This window comes from Musa acuminata, chromosome BXJ3-11 (genome assembly GCF_036884655.1).
Source record: "Musa acuminata AAA Group cultivar baxijiao chromosome BXJ3-11, Cavendish_Baxijiao_AAA, whole genome shotgun sequence".
NCBI classification, from domain to species: Eukaryota; Viridiplantae; Streptophyta; class Magnoliopsida; order Zingiberales; family Musaceae; genus Musa; species Musa acuminata.
In genome coordinates this window covers 31,604,593-31,621,013 of record NC_088359.1, presented here as the reverse complement: position 1 = coordinate 31,621,013, position 16,421 = coordinate 31,604,593, and the positions used below count along the sequence as shown (strand labels likewise).

The following is a 16,421-nucleotide window of genomic DNA, read 5'->3' as shown; positions in this document are numbered from 1 at the left end:
TCGTGGTTGTGGATTAAGGAGGCTGACGTCAGCCAGGGAAAAAGGAAAATGCTACCAGAAGTCGACCAGGAAAAGAGATATAGCTTTTCAGGGGTCGGGCCTTTTATCCTTGCAAAATACCAAGAAGACCCTCGTCATTAGAGATAATTACGACAGCATGTTTTTTTTTCTCTCTCTTTCAAATTTATATTATATAAATTGGTAATTTCGAAAATCTAGTGGATTCTGAAATCATGTCAAAAAATAAAAAGAAAAATATAATATTTTTAGGTTTTAAAATATAAAGTTATTTATCATCTATTCTTTGTTTCGTCAATATCTTATATTATTATTTTAATCAAAATTAAAAATATGAAAGATGGAATCGTCCGTGTGTTCCTAGAAAAGACGGAGGATGAGAATCTCAAAAGTTGAAGTAATCATCGATAGATCTTTATTTTTATAATAGAAGATTATCGTTGGGTGTATTGACGATTTGATCCTCTTGATACCTATGTGATAAGGTTTCTTGAAGTTGAAGTGAAAAGTAAGGAGAGTGAGTACAAAAAAAAAAAAAAAAGATTATAATCGAAGGGCTTTTGATATATACTCATGACCATATAATTATTTATGATTAGAAAAATATTAAACTATCGATTTAATCATTATTCTTTATGTTATATCATACGTATCGGGTGTTAAATTTATGCTCACTTGACAATTTTATTCTTCATCATGTTTTGAAACAAGATTTTTTAGAAAAAAAAGTACAATATCCTTATAGAGACCTAACATACTTCTCATTGGATGAGTGGTATGATGGAGTATACTCGGTGCCTCGAGGCTTTAGATGTTCCAAATACTTTTAGTTAAGATTGATGAATTGGGCTTTTTGGATCATTGCCATGCGTAAGTATAAGGAGGGTAAGAGACAAAGATGATGAGTTAGAAAAAAAAGAAGGATTTCTTTTTCATGTGTTGTTACTTCAATCCATTCACAAACCACAATTTAGATTGGATTGAATTGAATTGTGACAAACTACAACTAATAGATCTCAACCACAATCTGGAAACAAAAGTCATACAAAGAGACCTGCAGTTCATGTGGGCATCCATTCAACTTTTCTCTTTCTTGAAAAAGGTAGCTTTGATAAGAATCTCTCTTCCCATGGCCTTTTTTTCCTTTCTCCTTTTTCCCTTTTACTTTGGTGGTTCTGAAACCATGAGATTGCTTTAACATACTCTGTAACATTCTTGTTTATTTTTGTGAGCTACTTGTGGCTCTCACTCATAATGTACCTTTTTTTTAATGTCAACTTACCCTTTTTCTATTTACTTCTCCTAATAAGCTATTTGTGGCTTGAATAAGTGTTTGATGTTATTAGGGTTGATAAGTATTTTTGATGTCTTAATAGGAATTAGATTATTTTGAGAATCAAATTACTCGAGCGATAAGAAAATTTAAGCATGAAAAAAAGAAACTACAGAAATTAGGATTTCTTACTCTTTAAAATCTTACACATCTAAAAGTTTTAGATAAGAGAAAATTGTTCATGATTCATATGAGAAGGTACATAAAGGACTTTAAACTTAAAGTTAAGCAAAGAACTCAATAATTTGTGTTTTGTTGTTCTTTCATTACTGATTCACATCACTTTGATAAAGAGAAGTGTGATAGAGAAGCACAAAAAAGAAGAGTGTTTTGCAAGTTGTGGGAGTTAGATTGATTAATTCATTAAAGTTGTGCCCCACATAACTTTCAATTTGGAAGTCTTCTCTAATTAATTATTTTACATCATTTTCTTCTCCATTTTGGTACATTTGTTTGACTAGATTTATGTAGATGACTTTGGAGGGTAGGATAGGCTTCAAGCTGCCTTACACAACTTGATGTGCATGATAAGTTTCAGCAGCTCCACATGATTATGGACATCTTGTGCAATGAGGATGACCCAACTCTATTAATCGGACAAGATCTTCCTTTAAATCTAGGCAACTTGAATAGAATCTATCTTTCAGTCCACGTGTCGAGTTGTCAGGGTGGAAAGAATCCACAACTTCATGTCCATGGCAAGAGAAGATACAGCTACTCCTTTCCTTTTGTTCAGTAGGTGGATTGCAGAGAGAGCTCAACCAAAGGATCGATCGTTCTTGGAGCCTCCGTACTTTGATCCAAGCGTAGATCAAGCTTGCTCTCCTCATTCTTGTCGAAAGCATTTACAATATGTAGGAGAAGGAAGAACATATACAACAAAAGGAGCTAAACTTTCCTCAATTTCGAGCATTTTTATGGAGCCTTCTTCTAGCTTTAACATGGATGTGTAAAGGTAAGGCTCAAAGTCCGTAAGTGTTGTTGCCATGAGGGGAATGGAGCCACATGTCTCAGCTTTTCCTTCCTTTGCTTCATCTCTGTCTTGTAACATTTCGTGTAGCTGTGGCTTTCAGTTGGGCAGGCGAATGGCGAACTCGAAAGTGAAGGTGACACAAAGCATGCAAGCATTGTGGTTTAATGGAAGAAAAGAGCTGTAAAAGCAAATGGAAAGATATTGTACTTGCAATCTTTGATCATAGAAAAGGAAACAATGCTTCCTTTGAGTGAATGCACTTTACATGTTGTAAAGTGCAACAATATCATATTTATTCCTCAAGCATACAACCATTTGTATGTATTTGTGTCTTTTTATTTGCGAGTATAAGGGACAATACTATCGACAGTCGAATTATTTACCAATTAAACTAGCTAACATCCTCGTTCGTACTAATCGAAATCATTTTTTCGTTTTATCTACTCATATTTGTCTTTCATCGGGATTATAATTTGGCTTCTAATGCACTTGGGAGACTAACTAGTAAGAGTTAAAAGAAGAAAAATAAATAAATCCAATTAATTTACATCATTTAATTATGTCAAAAATAATAATAAAAAAGAATAGATCAAATGAGGCACTACAAAAAATCTTCTCAAATCATACACTTCAAAATAAGTCATTCAAGTTAATCTCTTTATGATGATGGTCAATTCCTCTCAACAACTTGTCACACACAATAATGCTGCATCAACCTCTACTAGTACATGAAGATTCTTCACTTCAAAATCTGTGTGGGGATACTACTATTTTCATGTAAAGAATTTTATTCTTTACATGTATGAATGGTCTTAATCTTACAATTGTGTTATCAGCTTTCTATCATTTGTATATATAATGCAAGTGGCATGTACATTAACCCATATGTGACACATATAACTTGGCCCTGTTTAATTACTACTAGATTCTAGTATGAGTCATCCTAAAGCTTCATCATTAGTGGAACCAATTATGTTCATATATTCTATGCAGATTGCAGTGTCACCTATCATACAATTGCTATATATTACACTCATTTCATCAGCTTGGTTTTCTCTAGGAAGTATATTGCATTTATGGATCAGAAGCAGCCTCTGAATCATCTCTTCACACTGCTGCTGCTCCTTTCATGCCTTCTCTCCCTGGAAGCAGCTCCACTGTCAAGTACAGTTCTTCAAGGTTTCTTCTCACCTATGGGAGTCACCCGAGTGCTGATCTCTTCTCTGGTTTGTGTTGCAGGAATCCTTGCATCAAGGAACCAAGACAGAGCAGTAACGAAGGCAGCAGAACAGGTTCTCTCAGAAGAGCATTACACCTTTTTGTTCTTTGCAAAGCAGTGATCTTTGTGTAAGATTGATTCATTGAATTCTGTTTTCCTTGTGCAGGTGATTAACAAAGAGATGATAGTCACGGAAGGAGTTCCTGTGAGCGGGGCGATGGACATTGAACTCAATGACTACCCGGGTTCTGGAGCAAACAGCCACCATGATCCTAAGAACCCTAGAAAACCGTGAATCACACTCCCAGTGTGGAAGATGGATTGCCGTGTACTATTAGCCACCTAGTGCAGTAGCCTTGATGAGTTCATGTATTATGTATGATTAGTACTGGAGTAATGGTATCAAAAAGTATTACAGTGGTCTCTCTCTCTCTCATGCTTCAAACCCGAGTTTAAATTGGACTACTGAACATGCAATGGACGCAGAAGAAAGCTAGGAAGAGACGACACACTCTACCTGTAGGCAAACGTAGTGTGCTATAAGAAAGATGGATATATATTTCAAGACAGCGTTAACCAAGGAAAAAGCTTGGGGTTCAACTCCAGAAGTGGCATCGAGATTGATACCATCACACTTGTCCCTGCGGAATAAGATGAATAGGTAGACGGAGAGATCAATGAAATCGAGGAAGGTGAAGTTTGGCAGATGTGCAACTCAAGAACTAGTAAGAGGAGGCAGGCAATTTAGAAGAGCAGCTTCTGCGGGGAACATCGATCGTATACTGAGGAACAATCTTCCTCCTGATCTGGTTGTCCCCTTTCAGCCACTCCCACAGCCCTACATAAGTTCCATCTCTCACTCGGCGATGCTCCTCGTATCCCCTTCATGTTGCTAAAGCATCATGCTACCCGAGAGGCCTATCAAGCCTTGTGTCACCTGAGAGTACTCACTACTCATCATGATCATCGTAGCACGTGAAAACAATCCAAAAACTATTTAGAATAAATTATTTTTAACCATGCTTAATGAAAGATCATCTTAATAAATCATTCGTCGCTTTTGCATGCAGATATGGTAATATGTTTTGCCTTGGTTTTGTATGTTTTTATTTGTAAAAATGTATGTTCGAACAAGTTGCAATGCTACAATGCGATCGCTCGTCACGCCGGGTCGAAATGCCCCAAAATAGCTCCGTTTTCGTGTACCACGGCTTATTTTCTGCAAACTGCAGTTGCACATCAAAACGTTAGCCATCTCAGCATTTTGGAACTCCCCGAGTAGCACAGGGCTGGATGAGGTTTCGGTATATTGTCGAACATTGAAAAATCTTCATAAGTTCGCATGTTAACTTGACGAGAACTTGCCTTCGCGTCCGATACCCGGTGAGCAGTTGTTTGTGGACTTGTAACTGTTTGTTCTACCTTCTAAAGTCCTTATTTTCCTCCTTTCCCTCTTTTCTCTTATGTACGCAAGGTGCTCGCTGAATTGCTTGTAAAGTTTTCTTTTCTGCAAGACGTCGGGACTTGTCTGTCGCTCGTTTTCGAACTAATCAACTTTCTCTTTTACAAATTCTTCGGGACTTGTCTTGGCTGACCCTTTGCAAACGCATATCGCAATGGCGTGCCATAACTTAGACAATCTTAGCTAAGTCTAAGAAGTTGGCGCGAGAATGCTTCGCGACTTAAGCAATTCAAGCTAAGTTTACGGTTTTACCGTAAGAAAACCCCATAGCTTAGATAATTCTAACTAAGTTCGTAACAATACGAGTAAGTGATAAGTGATAAGCGACTAATGAGGGGAGCATGGTGCAACACCGTCCTCCTACACAAGAGCCTCATCCAATCCCATACCACTCGGGTTCTAAAGTGAGATTTGTAGGATGATGAGATTGGTTGATGTTTTGCTTACTTACTGTGGTCGTCAGTTGCCATGGCCCATAAACGTCCTTCCGTCCTTCATCCTGGTGAAGTGGTTCATGTCCTTTTACAGGTGCTTCGATCCAGAAGGAAACCACAAGAGCAGATCAAAACAGAGGAGGAGACCCAGCAGGGATCCTTGTTCCTCTGCTTGAATCAAATTTCATAATAAAAGAGGCTAAATAAGGAGATTAAGCAATTGTGCAAATCTTTAAGATCTTGTAAGAAACATGGTGGTGTCATAAGATAGATGCATTAATATTTAGCCAGTACAATAACCAAGCTGAAAGCATGGAGATCAACTCCCCGAAGTAGTGGCATAGCGCCACGATAACATAGCAAATGCCAGAAGAAAAGAGGGACACAGAGGCCCTAAAGCACAGCTTATTCTTGGAACGCACGTCTACTAGCTGGTAAATGCTGTGCAGAGCAGCAAACCGAGACCAAGAGATTGCGATTGATGCCGCCATCGCATTGTTCCTGCAGCAGCACAAGATGGATGGTTAGAAGCTGAGATCAATGTCATGGAAGAAGGTGAAGTTAATGCAAAAGCTCAAAATAGAATCGGTGTTGGCTCCACTTCTGTCTTGAGCTGAGACACACATGCTTGAGGAAGACACTACTAGTGCTACAAGAAGTCTTGAGAGGAACTGCTACTTACAATAAGGAACGATCTTCCACCTCTGGTTGTCCCCTTTGAGCCACTCCCACAGCACAATAGTGGTTCCATCCCTCACTCCACCATGGTCCTTATCGCCATGGAAGGCATCAAAGTTCAAGCGGATGTTGTTCACCATCCTGATGCACCTGTACCCCTCACCGGTGTCATTACTCTCAGACCACAGAACGGACTCATCGAGGTACTCTTTGTTGTATGGAACCAGTCGGATCTGAGACACACAAATACCAGGAATGAAGTGAGGAATTAGCAATTCAAGTGGTGTTTCAGCTGCTGAACTCACTGGATTCGTAGCTCCGATGGAGTGCTTGATAGATTCGCCGGTCACTTTGTTGACGAGAGCAAAGCTTGGGAAACCTTCTTCGTCCTTCACCTCGGTCCCGTACCTCATGTCCTTGTACCAACGCTGCAATCCAAAATAACAGAAGTGAGACAACAGCCCAAAATCTCGCCACGAAATCCAAGAGAAGACTTGGCACCGATCAATCTTGCCTGGTAGTCATCGTTGGGATCAGTGGGTGCAAGCACCACTCTTCCATCACGGACGGCGAGGGAGTAGTCCGGCCCTGCCTTGGTAAAGATCCGAACAGTACGCTGTGGCGGCCTGCCGCCGGCGTAGTTGGTGGGGGGAGGAGGGTCGGAGGCTGCACGGTATACCAAACAATACTGAACAAAGAGCAGCTAAATATGCTCGATCTACTTCATTCTTAGCACAGAAATCGAAGCCATGGAAATTGATCAGCGAAGCTGATTGCTGCCTCTACTTCCATAGAGAAATTGAGATCAATCAAGGACAAAATTCTTAGCAGACGCTGCAGCAAGAGCTCAAAGTTTCTCCTTTTTGAGGTAGAACTTACATTGGGGTTCGATCTTCCACCTCTGGTTGTCCCCTTTGAGCCACTCCCATAGCACCACCGTGGTTCCGTCTCGCACTCCTCCGTGGTCCTTGTCTCCATGGAAAGCATCAAAGTTCAAGCGGATGTTGTTCACCATCCTGATGCACCTGTAGCCTTTACCAGTGTCATTGCTCTCAGCCCACAGAACAGATTCATCCAGGTAATCCGGGTTGTAAGGAACCAGCCGGACCTGCAACGATCACAAATCGGGTGAAGGAAACATGAGAGCATCAGAAACGAGCGCAAGCTACACATACTGGATTTTGAGCTCCAAGGGAGTGTTTGATGGCTTCGCCGGTGACACTGTTGACGAGAGCAAAGCCGGGGAAGCCCTCTTCGTCCTTCACCCTGGTGCCGTGCTTCATATCCTTGTACCAGTGCTGCGATCCACGAAGGAGGCAGTCATCGATGAGAAGGGGAAAGGCCAAAACAGAGGAAGGAGAGAGCGAGCAGGAATCCTTCCGCTTACCTGGTAGGGATCATCGGGATCATTAGGCGCGAGGATCACGTCGCCATCGCGGATGGAGAGGGAGTAGTTCGGGTCGGCCTTGGTGTAGACCCTCACCGTGCGCGGCGACGACCTGCCGCCGGCGCTCGAGCCGTGCTCCTCCCTGTGGTGGTGGTGGTGGTGGAAGAAGTGCGCCATGGTGGCAGTCTCTGTCGACGGCGTGGGATTTTATAGAGAAGTCGAGCTAACTTCTCATAAACACCCCTATCAACATCTATATTTCTAATTAACCCCTCTGATGAAACAAAACAATGCGCGCATCAAAAGGACACGCAATTCGGAGAACATTTTGATCTTTAAATTATTATTATTGTCCTATATATATATATATATATATATATATATATATATATATAAAACAAATGTGCGTGTTTGAGTGGGGGAGTATTATAAAATATATTTATATTTATATATTAGAAAAAATTATGGCGGGGAAAGCGGAAGCTGTAGGTGACAGTGCCACGCGGCGGATCGATGGAGGATGAGGCGAGGAGAAGTGTGGGCACATGTCGACAGCAACGCGGCGTGAGTCAAAGTAGTGGATCGGGGTGGTTGATTCGTGTTGTCGGTGGGCTCAGCGGGCATCCAATTTGTTACTGTTTTGCTTAGACGTGAAGGAAGAATGAGCGGTTGGTTGGTTGGTTGGTTGGTTAGGTGTGACCGATCATGTTTTCCGAGAGAAATAAAATTAATATAAAAAATAAAGATAATTAATTGAGGCAGATTTCATGCAATCCACTGTATCTTATTTATATTTACACGGCAGACTCAAAATCTTCCCAATAGAACAGCAATCTTTTTAGTCAATTTAAATTTATATCCCAATATATCATATCTTTGAAGCATATATATATATATATATATATATATATATATTATTCTTACTGCTTTATTAAAATATTAGCATACATTGAATATTTAGATAGTAGCCGATTCTTTAACTTTAAAGGAGAAACTTTATTTTCTGATCAAATATAAAAAACAGTTCCTAAAGCACATCATCAACGGTTGAAATCCTTTCATCAGTTAGGAATCGGAAACGAGGAACGACTCCAAGCAGAACAGGATGAGCAGCCTCTGCTTCTGGCTGGACAATGCAGAGCGGCAGGCGTCTGCTGCTTCAAAGAAAGCTTCCGTTCTCCCTCCCTCGCAAGCGCATTTGTCGATAAAGGTTGGCGTCGTTCCGTATGGTCGGCTCCTGCTTTTGATGCAGACGGCTTTTGACGTTTCCGAGTGGGAGCATCTCATCGTCTCGTCCTTCCTATGCCATGTGTCTCTGCGGCATCAGCGTGTCTCTATAAGGCTGCGGTCGTGGAGGCCCCTCGCTGGACATCTGCTCCGCTTTTGGGGATGCTTTTGTCTACGCGAACTCCCTGCTCTCGTTTATTCTTTTCCTGCATTTGACTTCTTGCGTCGACCATGCATTCTCTCTCTCTCTCTCTCTCTATAATATATATATATATATATATATATATATCTATATCTAACATTAAATGGAAACAATCTTAAAAGAAAAACTATACAGCTAGAAGGGAAATCTTTTCTGAATTGGCGAGAGAGAGAGGAGGAGGAGGAGAGAGCGAAGGCATGGAGCTGGTTTCGTGGTAGAGGATGACACTGATCTCAAAGCGCTCTAACAGATATATATATATATATATGTATAGGATTAATCATGGTCTATCCCTTTTACTTTCTGTGGAGAGACTAGTTTTCTCGGAATAGATCTATGCCACTGCTTCATACGAGCAAACCATGATACATTCTCAAGTCAAAAATTTTGATATTCTGTTACAGGATCAAAAGATATATAAATCTAATCTTAAATATATAATGATTTGATTTTAATTTTTAACATTAAATTTATTTCATACAACAGTTAGCATCGAAAAATGATAAGCTTACCATCATCGATACATATTGTTGTTACAATTGCAGTTGCGATTGCCGCTGTAGATGATATTTTGCGACAGAAAAGACCGTAAATTTTAGTCGACCTTTGTGTTACAGTCACATACCTATCGAAACCAATAATACATCTCAAGAATCCGAAGACCAGAAATTAAAGAATGGCGAATCAACCCAGGGGCAGACTAGTTTGTGCCAAACCCAACTGCTTGGCTTCCTCGCCTGACATTGATTGTCATAGCTCGATCGCAACCTTGGCTTCTGTTGATCCTCTTCCACAGCTGCAGTCGTAAAACATCTGGACTTTTGGTTTGCCCAGACACTAGAGTTAGCAATATTTAAAATCTAGTCAGCTGTACAAGGAGCTGCTGACATAGCCTTATAGTCCGAATCAAAGAATCCCATGATCGGGGAAGAAAGAAGCAGCTACAACGACAGCTTTAGATATTGAATTCTCTAGATTCGATGCTTGAAATCCTTGAAGGACCGGTGCATTCCTGAGGATTGGCATAAAAGTAATCCTCCTCTTTTGGCCTCCCAGCAATCACTTTCCTTAGTGTTGGTTGACCCATTCGGTTCTTGTGCACTGCCTTAACTGCAGTTGAGAACTGATCCCATGATAGTTTCCCATCCTGGAGAAGATCCGAAAGCTCCACAATTTCTCTCCTATCCAACACAATTGTCCCGCGAAATCCTGCATACCTACACGGGAAGAAGAGAAACCTATAAGCACATATTTGAGCTGGATTTACACTGAAGAATGGATCTCTGGCAACGAGTGTAATACACATGATTTTAGTTTGTATATCTCGCTCCATAGGAGATGCATTAGGTAAAAAACATCTGCCAGACCTAGCAATTGCACCAGCTTCAACAAATAACAAGGTTTAATTCAGCAGAAGCCATCTGATAAGTCATCTCAAGTGAACCCCCAAATGTATAACATCATAGAAATATTTTCTGATCAAGATGAGGCATACTTGATATTTATATTACTGAAAAGCAAGAATATTAAGAAAAATATCTAGACCAAGAAATCAGATCAAAACAGTTGAATCTAGAGAAGGAACCAACCTGCGATGTCCTTCTACAACTTTGGCCATATTCCCATCGTAAGTGGGGACAAAAACATCACTTGCAACAGATACCAGATAGTCCAACGCAGCCATCTGAGTTGAATGATTCTGAAAAGGCCTCAATTCCTCAGCACTGAGAAGCATCTCCTTCCTTACCTGAAGAGTTATATTGTCGATAAGAAAGTTATATTGATATTTCATTCAACTGTCTGAGAATAGAAGGCCTACAATTTTGGGATACGAAGCCCTCAAAGCAGCCATCCTTCTTTCACCACCATAGATTTCACCAGAGGCAATGTATATTAGGGAATCCCTTGTGAAGCCCAGAGCTCGTAGCACCAATGCTGTTTCTTCAGGCGTAAGGGGACACAAGCCTTCCAATCTTTTCTTTTCAGATACTATTTCCTTCTCTTTCCACCAGGGAAATGCATATCTTGAAGTCCAAAGGTTCCGACAGATAGCTTTAGTAATTCAAAAAAACATACAGATGACAAAGAAATATAAAGGAAACAACTAAGCAAACCTCATCCTCGTGAGTTCTTCAGTTTCTTTGTCAGAGCATCCATGTGTACAACCAGAAAAGGACAGCATATCCATTTCATATCGCAGGTGAAGAACAACAAAGAAACCACTTCTCCGGAGAATTGAAATAAGCTTATCACCTAGGGCCTCAATTTCTGGTGTAAATCTTAATCCCTCATAATTAATGCGGCAACGAAGCTTTTGGAGTCGTAAAGGAAGTCCATTATTTGCGAGACGAGCATCGGTTCTATTAAAATGAATCACCTTGTGCTTCCTTACAAGTGGTAAAATCTGCAAACAAAACATTTGTTCAAAGATTGCATGCTTGGAATATTACGATACCCATAAAGAAAAATACTTCCTTTCTTAGCTAACCTGCTTCAAGTAGTACTTCTCACTAGACCAGCTGACTGGAGGCATCGTGAATGGTTCAGTGCGGATTTTACTGCTGAACTTTTTTGGGAGTGCTTTTATGATCTTAACTTCATCTCTCAAAGAATTAATAAAGTGATTTACATTGAATATATCACCAAAATCACTGTAAAAAATGCATGTATATTTCAAAAATATAACTTCAGAACAGAAGAAGTAAGCTGCGAGCTAGCAAAGAAGTCCATACCTAGGATCAGCCCAGAAAGATGTCTTGTCAAGTTCAGGGATTACTAGTGTTAGATTCAGATGACGTGCTATAGTAACCATATCACAGATCTGCAGGAACCAATAACAGTTATAACATAAGAGCAACTTCAGCAATATGAACTATGATGGCATTAATGAAAGACTAAATCAGCAGAAGAAATATAAAAAGATAACGATTTACACACCGCAGCTCGCATTTGATTTAGTCCCCCATTGCATGATACTTTAAGATAACCATTGCTTTTGTAAATTCCTAAACAAGGGTAAAATATGTTGTCAACATGTCAAAGTAAAATATGACAAGAAAGAAAAGGAAAAAATAATTCTAGACAACAATATTTCAATAAACTACATACAGAGGATATGTATGTATCTGATGCAACAGAACAAAAAGATTCAATCACCAAAATTTAATTTGATTATGTCAAACTCATTTATTTCTCATACCACCACATTTGCTAGGATCTATGCATGTGGTGGCACAATAAGTTCAATCTTGAATTATAGAAATGCCACTTTTGCTGTAAGCCTCTGCATCTTCATCTAAGAATCACTAATGTTTCTCCAACATTCAACTTTGTGATGTAAGTTAAAATGTCTAAACCTACCATTTAATCTGCACAGCCAAAATCAACATTTATTTCTTTCTAAGAAGACCTGCAACTGATCCAGCAATAAATTACTCTTCATGAGGATTACTCACTAAACTTCCATAATCAAAGGCTACTTATAAGATAACCAATGAGATTGTGAATCTAGAAAAAGGATGTAATAGAATATATTAAGAAAAAAAATATATCAATGCAAATAACAGCATCATTGTCTGAAAGAATAATTTGTATGCTATAGAAGTTCTTGGCACTTGAAAAGCATGTAGCAATGCTTTCTTGGCAAATTTTCAGAAATAAAAGAATAAAGCTTGGACCATAAGCAATTGTCATAACCCAAATGAGTAACAGCATAAATAACTAAGAGAAACCAATCGATAAACCCTTACTAGCTATCCATCGCATAGATAACCTAGTTTCTGTAATTGGAACTCCCAGATGGCCTCAAAACACCATTGAGAGTTTTGAAAGTCAAAAATGATAGAAAGGTCTACTTCTTTAGTATTATTACAGTAAATAAACTAAACGCAGTGTTACATATGGTATTTTGTTTACTAAGATGCCAGATTAGGATAAAGGCCTAATCAAGGTTTCAAATTCCAGTAGGACCGATATGTACATAGTACTGATCCGACCGATGACAGACACCCTCCATATAGCTTGTTAATGAACAGTATTCATTTATTGTTATGATTATTTTCAGCAATGCTATATAGTCAGATATATCTGTACCTTACTGGTCTGACAAAATGCTGAAACCAATGCCAAATAAAGATTTTGCAACTTGCTCATATCAGTGAATAAATCAAATTATACAATATTCTAGTAATAAACCAAAGGTTAAAGAAATGTCAGGATACTAATTTATTCTATTTAAATGTTATACAAAAAAAAACATTGATTAAAATAGCATTGGATGTCCAAGTTACTTGATCTACACCTTGAAGATTTGATTTTTCTTGTAGAATAGATTTTCCACATGCATAATACGATAAAGTATTAGAACAACTTTCCTAAAGTCCATCAGATTATTGGTTCCCCTTTGCTTTTTGTTATGCTTCTCTACAACTTTTGAAACAGGAAAAAAAAAAAAAGAGTTTGCATAACAGCCTTCTGAGACTCTTCAAGTTTCATCGAGTCCACTAAAATCTTTATCTCACTGCAAATTTCTTATAGTAGGAAGCTCCATCTTTATGTCCACTTGCAGCAGACATATGTGTGTGACTTGTGCTCCAGAAGGACTTGCAAGAGAAAGAAAGTTCAGGTGCTTGAATCTACTGGCATATTTCTAACCTAATCTCATCAACCATAAGTTAAACGATAGCATCGTATCCGTGCTCGATATTAATCCAATCATACGAATGCATTGACGACAACAAAAAAATTTAGAAACAAGGATTTCAAAGCGTAGGACGAAAAATATAGGCCACTGGTAGACATATTTTTCATCTCACATACAGGAAAGAACGGGCACTCTTCTGATGACAAGCTTCCAAGATCGTAAGAACAATACCTAAGACGGTGAATAAAAACGTAATTCGTGTTCCCAGTTAACAGACAGGTCATCCGTATTCAACTGAACCAAGAGATCAAACAGGCCGGCGCACTTTTAAGTCGAGGCAAGGGATCGAGAAAGCAGGCACCAAACGGATCAAACCACAACAAAGATGCAAGGTTGGAGAAAGAGAGAAGAGCAGGGACCGGGACTCACTCCGCGGAAGGAGGGCGGGCGGGGAGGAGCGGGACCCGGACAGACCGTGCTCCTCGCCACCGATGACGGAGAGGTCAACGGTGGCGTTGGCGCCGGCGCTTCGTCGGTCAAAGCAGGCGGCGGGCCACGACCTGGGGAGCCGCGGCTGCCACACCGACGTCAACTGCACGACCGCCGTCCAGATGAGGAAGCTGGACCCCACTCGCAACATCCACGTCCGCACCGCGGCCCTTCGCCACCCTCCTCCGCCGGAAGCCCTGCCCGCCGCCGGCGTGGGCTTCCGCGCCCTCGCCTCGTCCACCATCCACCAAACCCTCCCGAAGAACCACCAATCCCCCGACCAAATCCGCGACTGCATTCCGTTTGTGACACCAAATCAAAACCACGAACAAAGCGAATGAGAACAAAATAGCAACTCGACACTGATCTACGCAATTAAATCGCAATTGACATAAATTAAGATGAAAAGGGGAGAATGGTTTACCTTTTGAGAGAGAGGAACCGAAGAGGGGAGCTACGTAGAAAGCGAAAGAGATAGGGGGGCGAGGGAGAGGAGATCGCGAATGCGATGGATTGCCAGCCCGTGATGGACTTCTTCTACTAAACACGGAGTTGGTAGAGAGTGGGAATTGGGAAGCGATGCCTCTTCTTCCCCTTCTTCCTCTCCTCCCCTTTTCCCCACTTTCGGATTCTACTGCTACTGTTTTCTAGTTTGATTTAAGTTTCGGCGTTCGACAAGACAAGCTCGTCTTGTGACCGTTTCTTTGTATTCTGATGCAGTAGTCTTTGGGCCCCTCTGCAGGTTTTCGTTTTCGCTTTGCTTCCACCCTATCGTTTCATAATGTAGTTTTTACTTTGCTTGTCACTTTTCCTGCTTTAGCTATCTGCCCAATGCCTAATCCATAGAACCTTGAAAGCGTCTGCTATAGAGTCAATGAGCTTAATACCAATCCACTAAGATAGATCTTCCAGAAAGCCTATACCATAACTTGAATCAAAAGAATACCATAATTGACATGATAAGCCATCATTAATTCGAGAATTATTATTTTTAGATATATATTTGAATTGATAAGCTCTTCCCTTTTTTTTTTTTTATAATTATGGTTTATATCTTCCGTTCTGTCACGACCTTAGCTGGTTTTGTCTAAGGCGTGCGGCACCCTCGCGCGTCCGTCCGCAAAGGTCAGCCTCCCCGAAGCCTCCCATTGTCCCTTAGGACCAACAAAAGAGAGAACGGGTTAAAGAGAACGCCTCAATCGGGATCCACAAGCAAACATGTCCGAAAAACACTTCATAGACAATGCAAATTACAAACAGACTTTACAAGCTCTGAATAGTGGCACAACAAAGGGTAAAATGGTCCATTACAGACCGAATAATCTCTCCTACGTGTCCACATGACACAACCTTTATTTACAAGCCTAAAGCGGCCACCGACCCAACTAAAATGGGACTTATAAGCCTTCGGCCGTCCCTCTACATGCTGTACAAAGCATGAACATAACAAAAGACACGGACATGCCCAAGCATTACATCAAACACCCTGTTTAGAAGTTTGTCCGTGACAGTTCGTCCTTTACTCTTAGGACGCGCGTCTCAAGAGAAATAATTCTTTTTTCGACTCACATACGTTATAGCCTTTAGTCTTTACGATAATTCTATGGTGCGAAGGTGATTCATAACAAATGCAGCAAGTTTTATTGATCCAATTAGTATTTAGCCAACTCCAAACCAAAATGGAGCATGTTCTCCATTTTCTCCTTGACATGGATGGGTTGGTTCTTTGGATTCCATCACGCTTTCTTGCTTTGAGAAGAGAATTATCCAAGCACTTAAAGGATTCACAACCTGACAAATACAACACATCATCCTCTGTTCTTCCTCTTTATGTTATCGTTTCATTTGGATCATCACAAGCGTCTCACATCACCTGTAGAAGGGACCAAAGACTACTGCATCAGAATACAAAGAAACGGTTACAATACGAGTCTGAACAAATCAAACCAAGAAAACAGTAGCAGTAGTCTGAACAAATCAAACCAAGAAAACAGTAACAGTAGCAGAGCAAGAAGGAGAAGAGGCATTCGCGATCTCCTCTCTCTCTCTTTTTCGCATTCGACTTAGCTCCCCTCTTCGGTTCCTCTCTCTCTCAAGAGGTAAGCCATGCTCCTCCTTCTGGGTTCGTCTTAATTTGTGTTAATTCGATTTAATTGCGTAGATCAGTGTCAAGTTTCTCTTTTTGTTCTCATTCTTTTTGTTTGTGGTTTTGATTTTGGTGTTACAGACACAATGGAGTCGTGGATTTGGTCAGGGATCAGTGGTTCTTTGTGGGGTTTTGAGGCTAATCTAGTTAGTGCATCAGCCTGGATATTTTTTACGAGAAAAACTCACAATATGTTGAGTCGAGAGAAGTC

The 16,421-nt window shown here is 40.3% G+C and overlaps 3 protein-coding genes across 3 annotated transcripts; 1 reads left to right on the top strand and 2 right to left on the bottom strand.

The window, feature by feature from the left end:
- Nucleotides 1–3,319: 3,319 nt before the first annotated feature.
- LOC135652805 (uncharacterized) lies at nt 3,320–3,953 on the top strand. The gene is made up of 3 exons (XM_065174052.1): nt 3,320–3,488; nt 3,564–3,616; nt 3,710–3,953. Exons 1-3 carry the CDS (start codon nt 3,401–3,403, stop codon nt 3,836–3,838), a joined length of 270 nt encoding a protein of 89 aa, XP_065030124.1. The 5' UTR covers nt 3,320–3,400; the 3' UTR covers nt 3,839–3,953.
- Nucleotides 3,954–5,697: 1,744 nt separating this feature from the next.
- On the bottom strand, nt 5,698–7,700 carry LOC135652262 (ricin B-like lectin R40C1). Its single transcript, XM_065173088.1, has 7 exons — nt 7,505–7,700; nt 7,293–7,415; nt 6,997–7,225; nt 6,632–6,783; nt 6,423–6,545; nt 6,122–6,350; nt 5,698–5,940 (listed from the first exon to the last, which is right to left on the bottom strand). Coding segments are annotated over exons 1-7 (1,035 nt in total). The 5' UTR covers nt 7,682–7,700; the 3' UTR covers nt 5,698–5,938.
- Nucleotides 7,701–9,367: 1,667 nt separating this feature from the next.
- LOC103972368 (rhamnogalacturonan I rhamnosyltransferase 4) lies at nt 9,368–14,741 on the bottom strand. Its single transcript, XM_018820125.2, has 9 exons — nt 14,489–14,741; nt 14,005–14,356; nt 11,871–11,938; nt 11,666–11,754; nt 11,422–11,584; nt 11,048–11,337; nt 10,753–10,957; nt 10,523–10,680; nt 9,368–10,150 (listed from the first exon to the last, which is right to left on the bottom strand). The coding sequence occupies exons 2-9, from the start codon at nt 14,306–14,308 to the stop codon at nt 9,889–9,891; spliced, it is 1,539 nt and encodes a 512-aa protein (XP_018675670.2). The 5' UTR covers nt 14,309–14,356; nt 14,489–14,741; the 3' UTR covers nt 9,368–9,888.
- Between the last annotated feature and the right edge of the window lie 1,680 nt (nt 14,742–16,421).

Bases quoted from the DNA above. Each gene is read 5' to 3' on its own strand.
- LOC103972368 (XM_018820125.2), bottom strand. From the start codon at position 14,308: ATGGTGGACGAGGCGAGGGCGCGGAAGCCCACGCCGGCGGCGGGCAGG. The intron at 11,338-11,421 runs GTTAGCTAAGAA...TTTTGTTTGCAG, and splicing joins AGAAGTACTACTTGAAGCAG to ATTTTACCACTTGTAAGGAA. The intron at 10,151-10,522 runs GTTGGTTCCTTC...CTTCCCGTGTAG, and splicing joins GTTGTAGAAGGACATCGCAG to GTATGCAGGATTTCGCGGGA.
- LOC135652262 (XM_065173088.1), bottom strand. From the start codon at position 7,681: ATGGCGCACTTCTTCCACCACCACCACCACCACAGGGAGGAGCACGGC. The intron at 6,784-6,996 runs GTAAGTTCTACC...TATACCGTGCAG, and splicing joins GTGGAAGATCGAACCCCAAT to CCTCCGACCCTCCTCCCCCC. The intron at 6,351-6,422 runs GTGAGTTCAGCA...TGTGTGTCTCAG, and splicing joins CCATCGGAGCTACGAATCCA to ATCCGACTGGTTCCATACAA.
- LOC135652805 (XM_065174052.1), top strand. From the start codon at position 3,401: ATGGATCAGAAGCAGCCTCTGAATCATCTCTTCACACTGCTGCTGCTC. The intron at 3,489-3,563 runs GTACAGTTCTTC...TTTGTGTTGCAG, and splicing joins GGAAGCAGCTCCACTGTCAA to GAATCCTTGCATCAAGGAAC. The intron at 3,617-3,709 runs GTTCTCTCAGAA...TTCCTTGTGCAG, and splicing joins TAACGAAGGCAGCAGAACAG to GTGATTAACAAAGAGATGAT.